Source organism: Gobio gobio, assembly GCF_949357685.1.
Source record: "Gobio gobio genome assembly, chromosome: 6".
Lineage (NCBI taxonomy): Eukaryota > Metazoa > Chordata > Actinopteri > Cypriniformes > Gobionidae > Gobio > Gobio gobio.
In genome coordinates, this window is record NC_137102.1 from 51,729,667 (window position 1) to 51,747,295 (window position 17,629).

A 17,629-nucleotide genomic window follows, 5' to 3' on the forward strand; every position below is an offset into this window, starting at 1 on the left:
TCTGGGAAATAATAACGTGAAGCGAACGAACAAATTCAGTCTAGACTGGGTGACATTTAAGGGGTAGGCCTAATAATCAGGGCTTGACATTAACAACCACCATTTGCGAGTGTAGCGTTATTTCGGCTGCACACTAGCCACTCTGGCTGTTGAACTTATTAGTCTTCTCAAAAGCCATCTGTTATAATCGCGTTGCGCATTATAACCACTTACACGTGTTTCTATTGAGTTTATGAAAGCGATGTCGTCTCATAATCAGAGGCGTTCAGATTAGCGGAGTTATGTTCAGAGCGCGCGCCGCTCTCACTGAAATCTGCACTCAGATCAGAGATAAACGTGCGATGTACGCTGGAGATTTATTCATTATACAGTGATCGAACTGTTTCCGTTCTATTTCAGCAGCGAGAATAGTTTCAAACAAACACAGCAGAACCACAGCGCATCTGATATGACTGGCATAACGCAGGGCGAATTTAGGGACCGTCTCTAAAGATACAACATTGGCAACATTATACACGTCTCTAACTTCAATAGCATTTGAAGAGAATGACAGTCATAAAACTGACTGTAAAGTGATCATTTAGGTGTCAGGTATGATACACACCTTTTGATATTTAATAAAATAAACTGTCAAATCATATGGAAATATGGATAGGCTATGCATTATTTCACAAGGATACTGTTTGGGCTCTTACACAAAATATGCTAGATTAAAATGCATCATTGCTGAACACTGATGAGAATATTGCTTGAATATATTTACAGAGATAATATTAGAGATTATATTTACGACAAATTATTATTATTTATGCATTATGCGTTGCTATTGACGACGGCCATTATAAGGAAGGAAATCCCACAGAATAGAATCTAGCTTAAAAAAGTGCATAGAGCTGCTTGACTTATTTGTTGTTTGTTGATTTTCAAATATAAAACTTGTTTAAATGTTTTAAGTGTGTGCATCTGTTCTTTTTGAACACTTTCATCTCATTTGAACAAAACCGTGATAATATTGATAACCGTGATAATTTGGGTCACTATAATCGTGATGCTAAATTTCCATACCGTTTCATCCCTAGTCTCAACGCCTAAGTATTTATTTAAAGTGCTTTCTCTTTTTCTTCTTTTTATTGTGTATAAAGTTTGGCAAGAAGGTGGAGGTGCGAATCTGCTGATGCAGACTTTCAGTGTGATGTTTCCAGTATCAGTGGGGATTTCAGATAATGTGAATAACACGGACTGATCGACCTGTCACCTTTGATATTTTGTTTTGTTTTTCTTTGTTTTATGTGTTTTCTTACCTGAAACAAAGGATTTCCCTGTGAAGTAATGTGATTATATCAGGAATACAGTTTTAAATTTGCTATCCTGGGTTATTTGAATTTTGGCAGTTGTCTGGCACCCGCAGTTTTGTTAAATTTGTTAGTTGAGTTAAGGGCTGCCACCACCGTTACATTATATTATGTATTTTTGAGTGAAGGGAAACATCTGGTTTAATGATCAGTTATGTTTGATAATTGAAAGAGTTTCTTTATGTTGAAGTTTTGACCGTTACCATTGAGCAGAAGAGTAGATCTTATGGTTAGGTTGTGGATAACTGCATGTATACTAATATTATAAAGCGTGTTGCTTTGTTCAATGAGCAATGACTTTGCTAATGCCAGTGAAGTAACAAGTTTGTTTTTGCTTGTGCTGTGCTAGTAGCATGCAGTCTATTCATTGTATATCACAAGACAAATATAAACAGGTATTATCCATTCACTCTAATTTATACCCTTTTTTTAAAGTCAACTAAAAAATAAATAAGCACATTTCACTAAAAGTATTAAATTGATTGTTTCATAGACTAAATAATTTAGGAGATTTTACATGATTAATTCAGGTAGATTCCATTAAAGAAACCAATCCAAAACCAAGTAAATAGCACATAACATTTTTTACTGTTTAGCCTACTGTATATTATACATTTCATATTTAGACAGGTATCATATGAAAATGGGAATAATATGCACAATATGATTCCAGTTGAGTTTATTATGTCATGATATTTTACATATGAAATAAGGTCATACACATACAGTACATCTCAAAAGCCATATTCACAAAATTATATGTTCCCATAATTCCTCTCTGCATATACCCTTGAACTTTTTAAAACCAAAATAATGTTAACTTTACTAAAAAATTATGACATTTAAAAATGAAAGAGTTAAGTGGTGATTTAAATAATAAATTAAAGGAAATTCATTCAAGTAACTTAATTAAAGGCAAAGTCTTGTAAGAATGCAGTATATAATAAAGTTAGTCTCGATTAAGTATTAATGTAATTAATGCAGTATATATTGTATTCTACAACTAATATTTTTCAGTTCCTCAAAACAACATGATAACATTTTACCTAATTTAAGAAAACAAAAAGTGCTTTGGATGGCCGTAGGTCTGTTAAAAAGGCGCTATATAAATGCAGTCCATCCAACAATCTGCGCTGAGTTTACTTTTTTTTAAAAGTACACTAATTATATCTCCTACATGTATTATTTGAATTCACCACATGATTAATCTCCTCATGAAACACCTCTTCACCTTTCCCCTTTCTCCAGCTTATTTTGCTGTCACTTTTCAATCCCACACTCTTCAGCTTTTCATGAATCTGAAAGACCAGCAAGAAAGAATACAAATAAAACATGAAAAACCACGTAACACTTATAGACTTCATATAATCTATAGCCCTTAATAACAAAATAAAACGGCAATACAATTATGATAATGAGCGGTGCTGTTTGGGAATAAGGTAATGTTTTTTAATATGTTCATCCTTAGTCGTTTTACCCAGTACATACTTGGCAAATTGTGTTGTTGCACCAGAATAAGACCATGAAACTGAACAATGTTCAAGGCAGAGACAAACCTCATTCAGAATGGCAGTCTGTACTGAAGGATCATTCAGTGCGCATTCTCCATTACAGGACAATTTCAGTCTGACAATCTGCTTTCTCTTTTCATCTAGAGAAATACAGATTTAAAGTCTTTTAACGAACATAAAAGATACATCAGTAAATGAAAACATATCAGAGCTGTAATTTGTTTTTCAACCATGATCTACAAATCTCTTGTTTGATTCACTTGATTTTGTTAACTGGGGAAACTCACCTCCATAGCAGATAAAAGGATGCTGTAGATCACAGCTTTCATGTACCCATTTCCCAGAATTGGTTCTTGACATGCCGACACAGTCATCGGATCCTGAAATCGGGGATGGTTGACCTGCTACCCAGTTTCTAAAGGAGAGACTCCATTTGTCAGACCATTCCCAAGAGTCCAGGAACAGACCAAACCAGACCCACCAATCAGATTGAATCATCGTATTTATCTGATTATTTTCCCCAGAGTTGTGAATGGTGGCCAGATCTGTGTAATACTGTCTGCAGTAGCTCTGAGCATCACTCCAGTTCTTATTCAGTTGTACCAAGATGTATCCATTATTTTCTATTGAGAGATGCAAAAGTAAAAATCAGTTCATAGCTCTTCTTTCCCAGTTAAATTACTCAGTGATACATTTAAAAGAACGGGGAACTCACCCTTGTAGCACATAAAATATAGGGTAAGATGACATGGCGCATCACCCCAGAAGCTGGGATAAAAAATTGCACAAGATGCATTCTCATTTGGCTCTCCTGAAGCCCAGTTATAGTACTGAGAGGATATGTTTTCTCCATTAGACCAAGCCCAGCGATTCTGTGTCCCTCTCTTCAATCCAATCCACACTGATCCACTGTATCCAACATCCACTATATTCACCAGCCTGTTCACATCATCCATGGTGTCTACAGTAGCCAGGTCAGTGAACCACTCTCTGCAGTAACTCTGAGCCTCTGGCCACGACATTCCCTCATTTATATAATAGTACTCTCTGTAAAGAGCAGAACTGCTCCAGGAGAGCCCTGTTAAAATCAACATGTTAAACAATATGTGTACACATCATCATAAATACAGATTACAAATGACCACACCAACCTGACAGCAGCAGCAGAACAAACAGACTCCGGTCCATGACCGCTCACACAGATCCTCTCTGCTGTTTATCACCAACACGTGCTGCTGTATTTTAAGAAGAGATATAAAACAAATCATCCATTTTCTGTTTCATAGAGTGTGTTAAAGCAATCACACTGAGAAACACCAGCTACGTCAAGGTCATGGGTTTTATTCCCAGGGAATGCATGAAATGATAAAATCATTTTGGATAAAATGATATCAGAATGACACCTGTGAGTTAATGCATTGCATTTAATTTCCCTCAAAAGTTAAACAGCTGTTATTAATTAATTAAAAATAAAAGTCAGTCATAAGTTCTCAATTTCACTAAAGATTCTTTTTATTTTATTACCTGAATCGTGATGTTGAAACCTGCCAACTGACCATTCTTCCACCTACCGGCCAGAACAGGTCTGTACAACAGCTGGCAATAGAGTGCTATATTTTGTGCTGATATATCAGAGTGCTGATATATTTTTGCTTTCTGCCTTTAATTAATTTCTTGAATGATTTTTCTATGGACTTTTGAATTATTGCAAAAAAAATAAGCTCTGTGATCAACAAAAGTGTATGATACATACATGTTTTTTACAAACACAACCTAAATGAATTTTGAAGTCTAGAAATAAAAAGCTAACTTTAGGCTATAAATGATCTACACCACGGTCGCTTGACTTCAACGTCACCACCACCAAGCTTTTGAAAACTCTTTCAGTATTTATTTAAAAAGCATTATCCCTGAAAGTGATGTAGTAGAATAAAATATGAAAATATCTTGAGCTTGTGTTCACCACAGATGTCATTTTAGCCATTGAAAAAAAGATTCCTTCAAAAATGTATTTTGGGACAATGGAACCAGAAGTGCTAAAATTCTACTTTGGTTCTTTGCTTTGGCCTACAAAAATATGTCATCCCTACAGCTAAATACAGTGCACCTGGAAAGTATTCACAGCACTTCACTTTTTCCACATTTTGTTATGTTACAGCCTTATTCCAAAATGAATTAAATTAGGTTCCCCCCCCTCAATTCTACAAACAATTCCCCATAATGTCATGACACTCAAAATTTAGCTCAAGTGCATCCTGTTTCCACTGATCATCCTTGAGATGTTTCTACAACTTGATTGAAGTCCACCTGTGGTAAATTCAGTTGATTGGACATGATTTGGAAAGGCACACACCTGTCTATATAAGGTCCCACAGTTAACAGTGCATGTCAGAGCACAAACAAGCCATGAAATCCAAGGAATTGTCTTTAGACCCCATGAGACAGGATTGTATCGAGGCACAGATCTGGGGAAGGGTACAGAAACATTTCTGAAGGTCGCAATGAGCACAGTGGCCTCCATCATCAATAAATGGAAGAAGTTTGGAACCACCACGACTCTTCCTATTGCTGGCCGCCCAGCCAAACTCAGCGATCGGGGGAGAAGGCCCTTAGTATGAGAGGTGACCAAGAACCAGATGGTTACTCTGACAGAGCTCCAGCATTTCTCTGTGGAGAGAGGATAACCTACCAGAAGAACAACCATCTCTGCAGCAATCCACCAATCAGGCCTGTATCGTAGAGTGGCCAGACAGAAGCCACTCCTCAGTAAATTGCCGTCTGGAGTTTTCCAAAAGACTCTCAGACCACGAGAAACAAAATTCTCTGGTCTGATGAAACAAAGATGGAACTCTGGAGGAAACCAGGCACTGCTCATCACCTGGCCAATACAGTCCCTACAGTGAAGCATGGTGGTGGCAGCATCATGCTGTGGGGATGTTTTTCAGTGGCAGGAACTGGGAGACAAGTCAGGATCGAGGGAAAGATAAACATCCTTGATGAAAACCTGCTCCAGACAACTCTGGACCTCATACTGGGCCGAAGGTTCATCTTCCAACAGGACAACGACCCTAAGCACACAGCCAAGATAACAAAGGAATGGCTATGGAATGTCCTTGAGAATGTCCCAGACTTGAACCCGATTGAACATCTCTGGATAGATCTGGCTTTGCACTGACGCTCCCCATCCAACCTGATGGCGTTTGAGAGGTCCTGCAAAGAAGAATGGGAGAAACTGCCCAAAAATAGATGTGCCAAGCTTGTAGCATCATACTCAAAAAGACTTGAGGCTGTAATTGGTACCAAAGGTGCTTCAAGAAAGTATCAATCAAGGGCTGTGATTAATTACGTACATGCCCTTGTACATGAAGATGGTTAATGGACTCTTAATTTGAAATAGAAAAAATGTAGTACCTATTATTCTCCACTAGAGGGCGTTTTCTCCATGACTAGTGTATAATATACAAAGGAAGCAAGCAGCCATTTTTTTTTACAAATGAGAGTGGAGAAAGATCATAAAGCATAACTACTTTAAAAGTGTTTAAATAGAGTGAAAAAAGTTAATTTCCAGTGAAATCCAGAGGATCTTTCATACTTTTATTTCAAGAAACTCCGGTGAGTGTTGTTCCTCAGTTGTTGCTCTGTAATCGCGCATATGTGTTCGATTAATGATTTATTGTAAGAAATATGATTGATAACCAACAGATGATGAATGAATATTGAAATATACATGTTGTTATGAAGAATCTAAAGATTGTTTTGTCATAAAACCAATCAGAGTTGTAAGGATCGGTTTTGGTGATAAGACAAAAGCTGAGATACACACCCCAGCAACTGAACAATAAAAGTCACTAATCTTGAGAGAAGATCTCACAGAAACTGTGTGACACCACCCTGACAAACATTTCTCCCCCCTCCCCATTTTGCCCTCTCCTTGCCCTGTTTTCAAGTCACCAAATGCAGATATACCAGTGATGATGTATCTTGTAAATCTATTGTTTTATCCCTTTCATGTTTGATGTCTTTTTAAAGGTCTCGGTGCGAATGGTAAAATGGTCTCAGTTTCACTGCAGTCACTAGTAGTATTAGAAAGATTGAAAACTAATGAGAATTCAGTCCTCCTTTTGAGGAGTCTCTTCAAAGATATCTGATCCACTCCCCCAAAACCAGGTGGTTGTGTTGCAAATATTTACAAACAAACCTTTTGTTCTACTTGGAGTATTTAAGGCTGGGTAACCTAACTCTCCGGGGGGAACATTTTGTAGTCAGAACCCCCATGTGGTGCTGGGTCAGTGTCTTTGAGACACTGACCCAAACTGCATGTAGTGTGCCAGACATGATGACTCTTTTAAATTATTTTCATATTGCTTTGCAATTGTGTTTTATGTTTTTACGCTGATCAGTTGTGTACCATGGATTCTTGTTTACTTATTTACTTTTCCTGTCTGGCCAAAATAAATGTTAATCTTGATTTATCTTGTATTATTCTGAAATCATTATTCTAGTATGGATCGATATATACTCCTTTATTACCGCAAAATCTAGGGTTATGATAGATCACACCGATGACGGCACGACTGAAGCATGGGGCGCAGCGTGCGCGATATTCCGATTTCTGACTATCGCTGGATTGGCAAGTTGCAGTTCGTGAATATTACTAAAATTACACTTTTTGTTGAGTGAGCATGTGCAACCACTTAAAGGTAAAATATTCACTCTGTATCCTCTGACTAATTACAGAAGTAACATTTTGTGCCCATGAACGCGCGTCCGGAAGCGTCTGTTTCTCTGCGATATTGGGTCTCTCGATGAACGAATATGAAAACTAGGAAGATACAAAGAAAATCAACGATCTAAATTAAATCGCAACTAATCTTAAAATCAGCTGATAAACTCTAAATGTAGCACACTTTATGGAGTCACTTAGAATTGGAGTCAGATAAAATTATTAATGGAGTCAGATTTAAAATGAGATGTCAATAAATTAAGAGAACTTCACCGAAAGGCTGAAAATGCTTACACGCAGAATTCCTTTTGACCAAGCCATTAGCATCTGGTTTTTGGGCTAAATGGATGGAAGTTTACAGAGTTAATCCAAATGTGATGTTAAAATCAACTGCGTCACAGACCGATTGATGTGCATTAAGTTTATGCAAACGGGGCCATTTTGTGATAGTGTGCTTTGTAAAATAATTTAAGTTAATATGCAGTTAAAGAGAGAAAAAAAATATTTCTGTAATTTCATCTGAAATTGCATGTGATTTTATATCTGTTATCAGATTAAGTGAATGTGAATGAGTGATGAGTTCTCTGCATTATGCAGGTTGTTTTTTTTTGTTCCTGTTGATGCATAAGTTACTTTTCGAGTCAACCTTGGACGAGTGTACGGCGAGCCAACAGTGCCTGACTGATGTCACGACATCCTGATTTTCTGGAGCGAATTCAGTATCCTTAATATGTTATCACTCCCTGAAAGCAGATAAGAGAACACAACACACACACACACACACACACACACACACACACACACACACACACACACACACACACACACACACACACACACACACACACACACACACACACACACACACCACACACACACACACACACACACACACACACACACACACACTTTGATTGAAACTGAGTTTAAAACTAATATATAATATTTAATATAGATAATATTTTATTATCGTTTTCGATTTTGCAAATTTCAGTTTAGTTTTAGTTAGTTTTATAAATTATTTTGCTAGTTTTAGTTTTTATTTTGTAAACACATTTCTATTTAGTTTTTATATATTTCGTTTCAGTTTTAGTTTTAGTAATTTTACCCCCGGTTTCACAGACAATGCTTAAAGGTCCCATGGCATGGCATTTTTCTATTATTTTATAATGTTTCCTGAGGTGTACTTATATTGTTAGTATGACTTTTACATCATAAAATGTCATAATTTAGAAATAAAAGGCATTTTTCTATACTGCTGTTTGCCCTGTGGCTGAATGCCCTGCTTCACAAGGCGTGTCTGCTGTGAGACTTCAGTAAAAACGCCCACTGTTGTGATTGGCTGACATCTTTGCATTTTAAATGAGCGGAGGGGGCGTGGTTTAACAAGGTCTACGACGCACGAGCTGCTGCCAGAGAGACGGATGGACCGGAGTTCACTTCACATCAGTTCTCAGCATGTCTGAACTGTTGTAGTTACAGCATATACTTCAGGTTATTAGTCAATTTCTAGTCGGAGGGACTGTCACTCATGTCAGAAAGTTAGTAACTTTAGTAAATTATGGATCAGCGCTGACTGGAGACGTGAACCGTTTAGAACGATTCAGTCCGATTTGGTGAACTGATTCGGTTAACTAAAAAGAACCGGTTCAAAAGAAAGATCGTTCGCGAACCGGACATCACTAATGTTACCAGAGACTGAGCTCAGCGATTGCTAACAAAGTTATTTATAGTAACTACTGAGTTATGAGAGCACTGTCTTTCAGCGCGAGTTTATTGTGTTTGTATCTGAGAGTTCTGAATAAACACGAGTCCCAGTCACACCGAGTCCGTCTTCATCATTATTACCAACTTTGTAACACATGCAAAGTACCATTACAGCTGTCGAGATGAACGAGTTAAAAGTAAGTGTTGATATTAGCATTATTTTTAAAATAAAATAAAAGCGTCAGTGACGCGCGTTGAGTACACAGCGCAAACAAAGACACAACAGCAGTAATCGAATGTAATCCAGTTTATTGTGGGGATAGCTGGCTAGCCCGAATATGCTCACGCTTACCCCCCTTCTGCTTAATCTCACGCCGCGTTTGGTGCCTCCGCTGTGGGCCAGATGCAGTACTGGGGGTCGGGGATGTTGAAGGCCACCGGCCAGTGCAGCCCGAGCTTCGGCGTGTGTGAGGTTTATCTCTAAAGATGTGACTCTGCTGATGTTGAGCAGAAACGACTGTATGCACATTGTAGAACAGATAGACGCGACGAGGACGTACAAAAACACTGACTCACAAGATAGAAAACACGAAAACACTGTTCTGTCGGGAGAGAGAGAAGCCGCTGTGTGTGCACGAATAATAAATAATTAGCTACACATAAGAAATCACTGATCACAGATCAGAAGGAACTGAAAAAAGACTTCTGTTTTCATTTGTACATCCAAACACTGAGAAACTGCCAGCATTCACTCTTTCACAAGCAATGATCTCTGGAGCGCTTGCATGGGCGTGACAGATTCTCTGGGCGGAGGAAAGGGAGGTAACCGTTCCTGCTTGGACGTCAAACCAGGAGACTTCAGGATTGGCTAGTCTGGCCTGTCATTTTCTCAAAGGCAGAGAGAGACAGCCAGAACTCGGGTTTACACCGATCAACATTTCTATGCACTTGGGGACAATATTCAGGCTAGGGGAACTTGGGACCAGGCCATGGGACCTTTAAGCAAAAAAGCTTGAGTCAAACTATGACCTATATAACAAAAAATGGTCTGAGATTGAACAAAGAACCAAATAAATGCAACGTAAAAATATGAAAGTAAAAATTATAAATTCCAGACAAACTCATTCATATTAAAGATGAAATATTGTTAAACAATTAAAAGCTTATTTATTTAAAGATTATTTCTTCAGTAGTACAATGTAGGCTAGCAGTGTGACCACAGCTAAAGTCATCTGACTACAGCCAACGCAAACTGTTGTGAAGATTGAAGACTGAAGTGCGATTAAATAATGACGTGTGTGTGTGTATGCATGTGTTTCCTGGTATTCCCTACTTTGTGGGGAAATGTCTCCACACGGATGATAATATTATTAGTAGTAAATGATTTGTAAAAACAATGATAACACCTTTGAGCCTGTCAATATTATGCGAACATGAAATCTTAAACACACAGTACTTGCTACCATAGTTTCTGTTGCACCTGCATCTCGCGTCGCGTATGTAACGGCACTCTAAAAGTAGTGAACTCAAGTTTAACGTGCATCTCATTACCTTGTGTCATTTCCCATTTCACTGCCACGAACGCATTCTTTGTGAACAGCTGTTGAACAAGACTAGCGATGTGTATTCACTGCACGCGCCGCATCAGAGGATAGCGGTTAATCTCCTCAGCTCACTTCACGGGCTGTAGCTCCATATACACACTCACTCAACCGCTACAGGTCAGATTTTCCACCACAGTAAAGAAAGCTTATTAAATACGAAAACCAATATTTATTTTTGCTAATTATTATTTTATTTCAGTTCGTTTTTCAGTAAGAGTTGTTAGTTTCGTTTAGTTTTAGTTTTTCATTTATTATGATTTTTTAATTTTATTTCAGTTTACGAAAATGTTTTTTGACCAATAGTTTTAGTCTTCATTTACGAAAATAACCTTGGTAAAATCTCAGACAAATAAAAAAAAATGGTGTGTAAACTGGACAAACCATTGTACGGGCTAAAGCAATCAGGTCGAAACTGGAACAAAATGTTACATAACTACCTGTGTGAAAATATATTTGTACAAAACCCAGCTGATCATTGTATTTACAAGAGAGAAACAGAACATGAGAAAGTGAAAATATTGATATGGGTTAATGACTTGGTTATTGCTGCCAGTGATGAGAGAGCTTTAAAACTGTCAAAGAGATACAGGAAGACTGAAGAATTTTCTAGGTATCACTTTTGATCAGTGTGATGGGGGTGTGAATATGTCACAGCAGAGTTATGTTGACAAACTGCTGGAAAGATTTGACATGCAAGATTGTAAACCCAGGTCGACACCTTGTGAACCAAAGCTGAATTACACCTAGTGCTGGGCGGTATGACCAAAAATGTATATCACGGTATTTTTCTAAATTATATCGGTTTCACAGTATATGACGGTATTTTTTCCCCTATGAATGACCGGGTGTTAATCACATTTTCTACTGATTAAGAGAGGAAATACTGCAGGAGATTGACAAGAATACCCTGTTTTACTGTCATGATGAGTGAATATTGTAGAAAAATTCCACACTAGAGTTAATACAGGTGTGCAAAGCCCCACAAAATGATGCTGTGGAGAGAAAACAACCAATATAACACAGACCTGCAACATGCTCAGAGACATACTTACAGACACCTGAATTTTAAAAGTTGAGTGGAGGGCACCTTAAGCATTTAAAAAAATCTAACCTTATATTACAACAAACTGCCAAAACAAGGGAGAAACGCGGATATTTGCAATACATTTAAGAGCACTCTCTGAACGAATGACACACATCAGTTTAACACAGAAAGAATAAAGCAGTTACTTTTTGGCCAATTCTTCTTTGAATTGTCAGTTTATTTATTAATTTACATCATTGTCTATTGCGGTATCATCAAAATTCATATTATAAAATAAATAAATACCGGTATTCGGTATGAACCGGTATACCGCACAGCACTAATTACACCGATGGTGATGAAAAGTTGATTGATCCCAGGAAATACAGAGAGGCAGTGGGTAGCCTAATCTACCGAACCTCATGCACTAGACCTGATCTGAGTTATGTTGTTAGCAAATTGTCCCAGTATTTCAGGGAGCCAGCAGAAGAGCAGTGGACATCTGTAAAGCATGTACTGAAATATCTGAAAGGTACAAATGACAAGATGCTCTGTTACAGGAAATGTGATGAAGGGTTAAGGGTGGTGACTTACAGTGATGCAGATTGGGCAGGTGATGCAAATGACCTACAGAGTACATCTGGTTATTGTGTTAGCCTATGTAAGCATGGTCCTCTGATTTCTTGGAAGACCAAAAAGCAGCCAACTGTAGCGTTATCAACATGTGAGGCTGAGTACATGGCATTAGCTGCCACTATACAAGAGTGTTTGTACTTGACACAATTGCTTGAACATCTTGATGATTATCAATATGGTGTACCTATGATCTATGAAGACAACCAAGGTACAATTGCATTGGCAAATAATCCTTTACCTTTTCCACGTTCTTGTTTGGGTTATAGCCAAGCCAAGATGTAATGCAGTTGTTTTCCATGATGTTTCTTTGTTTTTGTTTTCCTTTGTGAATAATGTGTGAGCAAGTTAATTGATTGATTGTTTAATGAGTATGCTCCCAATTATTGTGGAGGATACCTTTCAGGTGTGTTTGTCATGTGTCCATGCCATGTGATGTTCTATTTAAGCTGCACCTGTACCAATAAACAAGTGATTCTTGTGTTCTCACTGCAACCTGTGTGAAGCTTGTTTATTCTCTGTCTTTAACTGGTATCTAGTCAGCTCTGCTTAACAAGTAGGATACTATCATAAACAAATTATGCAATGCAATTTTATTTCAAACGAATGCGGAAAATAAAGTGGGTTGGATCCAAGCAGCTCTAAACGATTTTTAGAATAGCAGTTACAGAATAATCTGCCATCCTTCTGAAGGTACTCCGTCTGCGCTTGAGCTGTTGATAATTATTCTTAATGTTAATTACACAAATAAAATGTTTATTAAGTGACGCAAAGATTTTGCTGAAAGATCCACAACATAAAAGAGCGAATAAGTTAGAGAATAAGTTGTGATCACGAGAAAACAACTTTTGTTATCTTGAGATCACGAGAAAACAACAAGATTTTTAGGGCTTCCTACAAAGTAGGCTACGCACCACCGCATGACTTAAAGGGCCAGTGTACAATTTTAACATGCAACATATTTCAATGTAAAATGAGAGAATAATTAGTACACACATATAAAGTTTACAATCTAAACACAAATACTTAAAGACTGAAATGCACCACATAATTTGGAATATTTGTCAGTTAAAATAAGCAAAATAAGGCTCCTATACAGGTTGGGTTAGAGGTAGGTGTAGGGAGGGCTTTTATTGTCTTATTAAGGCTGCATCCATTTAATAATTTTAATACATATAATCATTTACACTTTTTATTATTAAATCCTGTTAATGTACAACAATACTGAGGTGCAAATAGTATGTATCTATCAAAAAGTATAAATTGCATGCTATTACTATTACACATATTGGAAAGAACTGCTACTTTTATGTGTAAATATAATCTATTTTCACTTAGTAAAGCTATTTCAGTTTTTAAATAGCATCTACATCTATTTTATTTTGGGAACATGGTGGCCCATCAGGACTGCCAATGCATAGGGCCCGGGATCTTGTACTATGCCCCTGTCAATAAATGAGATCATCTTCCCAACACCACCCTCAAACCTAATTTAATTTTAAACATTTCAATTTAAAATGGTAAACATATAAAAATGGCAAAGATATGACTTTAATTCACAATAAAATTGGAAATAAATACGAGCATGCACTGTGCAAAATCTATGCACATTTTATTTTTAAATTACAAGTAGAGAATATCAATTTTAGATTTTCAATCATTCTTTTTTGTGAACAGTGAGATTTTGTTATGAACAAGGAGACCCTAACTGTTGGCATGACTCAGAGATCTGATCTCACCATCACTGATTCAGAAGAGACAGAAGCAACTGAGACCATCTAAATCAAAGTAAGAACTGTGGCAGTTCTCCAAAATGCTTGAAACATCCTACATCCCTTCTCGCTTCCTCAGAAATCATATTTTTTATAGTTTATTATTATTATTTTTTTTTTAAAGCATATAGTTGAAACCCTTGTGTGGATGTTTTTACATTAAATGAAAACATGCTGATTCAAATGTTTTTAGATCTGTCATTTAAGATCCATTAACATGAACCCAAAGTGGCTAGATGTGAAATTTTAATTTCTTACCTCAAAATGTTTGTTCTGAAAATCCCTTGTATTTTTACACAGAGGCTTCAACTGCTACTGTCACCTGAGGAAGATTGTGGACACGTAAAGGAGTGATTTCACCCCGTATTTGTTTCTTGGTTAATCTGAAGATGTTATAAGTCACCCCATATTTCAATTTCACATAAACACGCCCCTAAATGGCCTAAGTGGGCAGTTATTGGCCAGAACAGAATAAGCTGCAATGTGATCTTTAGCTGTTTAGTCTAAAAAATCACTTTCACCTCGCATGTTTGTTTATTACATGTTTTGGCAAATATGCCATGCTTCTATTAACATTTAAACTTCAGAATGAGAATCGGGAGGTTTAGTCTGCACCATAATATGTTATATTCTCTGAAATCAAAAGTCTAAAATGTCTAACATAATAAAATCATATGTTATTTTTTTGTCTGAAGACAAGGCATGAGCAGTTTTGCTATTCAAATTCCAAATTTTCATTGAAGGCATTTTTGCATTTTGCCACTGGTCACAACATCTTCACTGTAAAAAATACTGTGCCTATTTTATTCCATAAAATTGAGGCAACTATTTGCATAAGCTTTTTGAGTATTTTAAGCTCATTTGATTTCTATTTATTATTAGACTTTGCATGTTTTCAGACTCTTAAGTAATGGCAATTCAATTTGATCAATTTAGAAAATTATAGTTTTATGTTTATCCAACATAAGCTTTTAAGCAATGTTTACAAATGTATCCTTGTAAGCCACACATTAAGTTACTTTTTTCCAAGCTGCTTTTATTTTTTAAATGTATTTTCTATAAATTAAATTTTTTCTGCATTTTTTAAAAGTATACCATGAAACAGTAAACCAGCATATCAATTCAAAACATTTATTCACTTTAAAATTACAATGCAACAGTGCAAAACAAAGTACTTTATTTTTGTTTTTACTTTTACACACACACACACACACACACACACACACACACACACACACACACACACACACACACACACACACACACACACACACACACACACACACACACACACACACACACACACACACACACACACAAAAAAAAACTGTAAGTACTACAAGAGTGTAGCAACAGTATTTCATATTCGTATTTTCAATGACCATTGGTCTGTTTAACCCACTGAGAACATAATTAACTCAACTAATTAAAAATGTGTTTTGAACAATGTTAAAACATCAAATTCAAATAATTATTACATCAGCTGATAAAAATGTATCACTGAGAAAAGTGAACACCAATTTAAAGGGTTAGTTCGCCCAAAAATGAAAATTCTGTTATTAATTCCTTACCCTCATGTCGTTCCAAACCTTCGTTCATCTTCAGACACAAGATATTTCAGATGAAATCCAAGAGCTCTCTGACCCCTCCATAGACAGCAATTTAATTAACACTTTCAAGGCCCTAAAGGTAGGAAAGATATTGTTAAAATAGTCCATGTGACACCAGTGGTTCAACCTTAATTTTATGAATCGATGAGAACACACTTTATGTGCAAAAACAAACAAAAATAACTTTATTTAACAATTTCGTTTTAGCACCAGTCAGAGAAAAATCGTTAGCCAAGCCATATAATTCAAGCAAATTTAAGTATTTATCAATAATTCAAACATTTAGCTTTATCATTGCATCTGTCTATAGGCATCAAACCATTAAACAGTTCATATTTAATGTCATTCTTACCCTTTTTTTGTGTGCCGCTGTTGCCAGCAGTGCAAATTCAGTCCAGTCTCCCATCAAAATGACGTCTGTCATGAACATTTGTGTTTTTGCAACAACCTAATCCAATTGTTTAGTCTTTTAAATAAATTTTACTTAAAAAGTATCTTGAAAAGGCACACATCTAAAAAGCCTGGTAAACATTACTCAAGATAATACACACACCATTTAATTGTAAAAAAAAAACATGTGTTTACTACAACATTATATTAATTAAGCTACTCAAAATATTAAGTACCAAACGTGGATTTATTTATTGAAAATGTAGATTTTTTGTTGTTGTTACAATTACAACCCCAGTCATTTTTCCCAGTGTTGTCATAATCGCTTATCTAGACGATATTTTGTTTGCTAAACCTGATCTCCTGACTGTAATATGTTTGTCTGTTCTTTAGGTCTTTTCTGTGTATTTTGATTTGTCACATGTTCCTTTCTCACAGTTTTCCCGCCAGTCCTTTGTAACAAAGCTGAAATACAAAAGAACAAAAACAAATTTAATCTCCGCCCACTTCCGTTGCCAAATTGGAAAAGGAAATGAGGTAATCAGATAAAAGGAGGAATTTAAATGGAAAATGGAAAAAAAGAGAGAGTTTTTGTGGAAAGCATTGTTCGAGGTTGTGCCAGAGTGCGGGAGAAGTGAGAACCGAAAAGCCTCAATCAATGTGCGCTGAGAAGCCAACAACTCCGCGTTAAATGGAAGAACTGTTGCTGTGGTGTTAACTTCACGAAATCGTAAAAGAAAGGTGAAGGTGAACGTATTTCCACTTACCTGGGTGGCGGTGACGTTATTCCTCAGAACGCTGGTTGAACGCTGGGCCGTTGCTGGAGTGGACGTGGGAGTGTAGTTCTGACACTCACACTCCCAGAGTCAAGATGTTTCCAGTGCCGAACGTTTGCAACAATCTGGTGTAACGATCGTCGGAATCATCCGTGCTGTTTCCCAAACAAAGAGACTCACCATTGCGGAAAGCATCACTGCATTACAAACCGGCTGGTTTTTAGTGATGGGTCGTTCGCGAATGAGTCGGCTCTAAGAGCCGGCTCTTTTAGGTGAACGACGGGAGCTGGCTCGCATTTCTGAAGAGCCGACTCTATTTAAAAAAATATATAGCCTATAGAAATTAAATCATTGTCATAATTAAATAATGAATTTTATTTTATTTAAAATAATTGACTAATTCAAAGAACAAAAAAAAAATATGATATAGGGCTAAAGGCGCACACATTCGTTTCGACTGTCTGGTCAGCCTCACATTCTGTTCCTGTCAATCATACACAAGGTGTCAACCAATTATACGGCATGAG

At 36.8% G+C, this 17,629-nt stretch overlaps 1 protein-coding gene across 1 annotated transcript; it reads right to left on the reverse strand.

The window, feature by feature from the left end:
• Nucleotides 1–1,918: 1,918 nt before the first annotated feature.
• Nucleotides 1,919–17,356, reverse strand: LOC307128263 (macrophage mannose receptor 1-like). Its single transcript, XM_079819988.1, has 9 exons — nt 17,094–17,356; nt 16,289–16,791; nt 15,898–16,009; nt 14,585–14,648; nt 4,015–4,098; nt 3,579–3,941; nt 3,151–3,486; nt 2,909–3,003; nt 1,919–2,650 (listed from the first exon to the last, which is right to left on the reverse strand). Exons 5-9 carry the CDS (start codon nt 4,049–4,051, stop codon nt 2,513–2,515), a joined length of 969 nt encoding a protein of 322 aa, XP_079676114.1. The 5' UTR covers nt 4,052–4,098; nt 14,585–14,648; nt 15,898–16,009; nt 16,289–16,791; nt 17,094–17,356; the 3' UTR covers nt 1,919–2,512.
• Nucleotides 17,357–17,629: the final 273 nt, after the last annotated feature.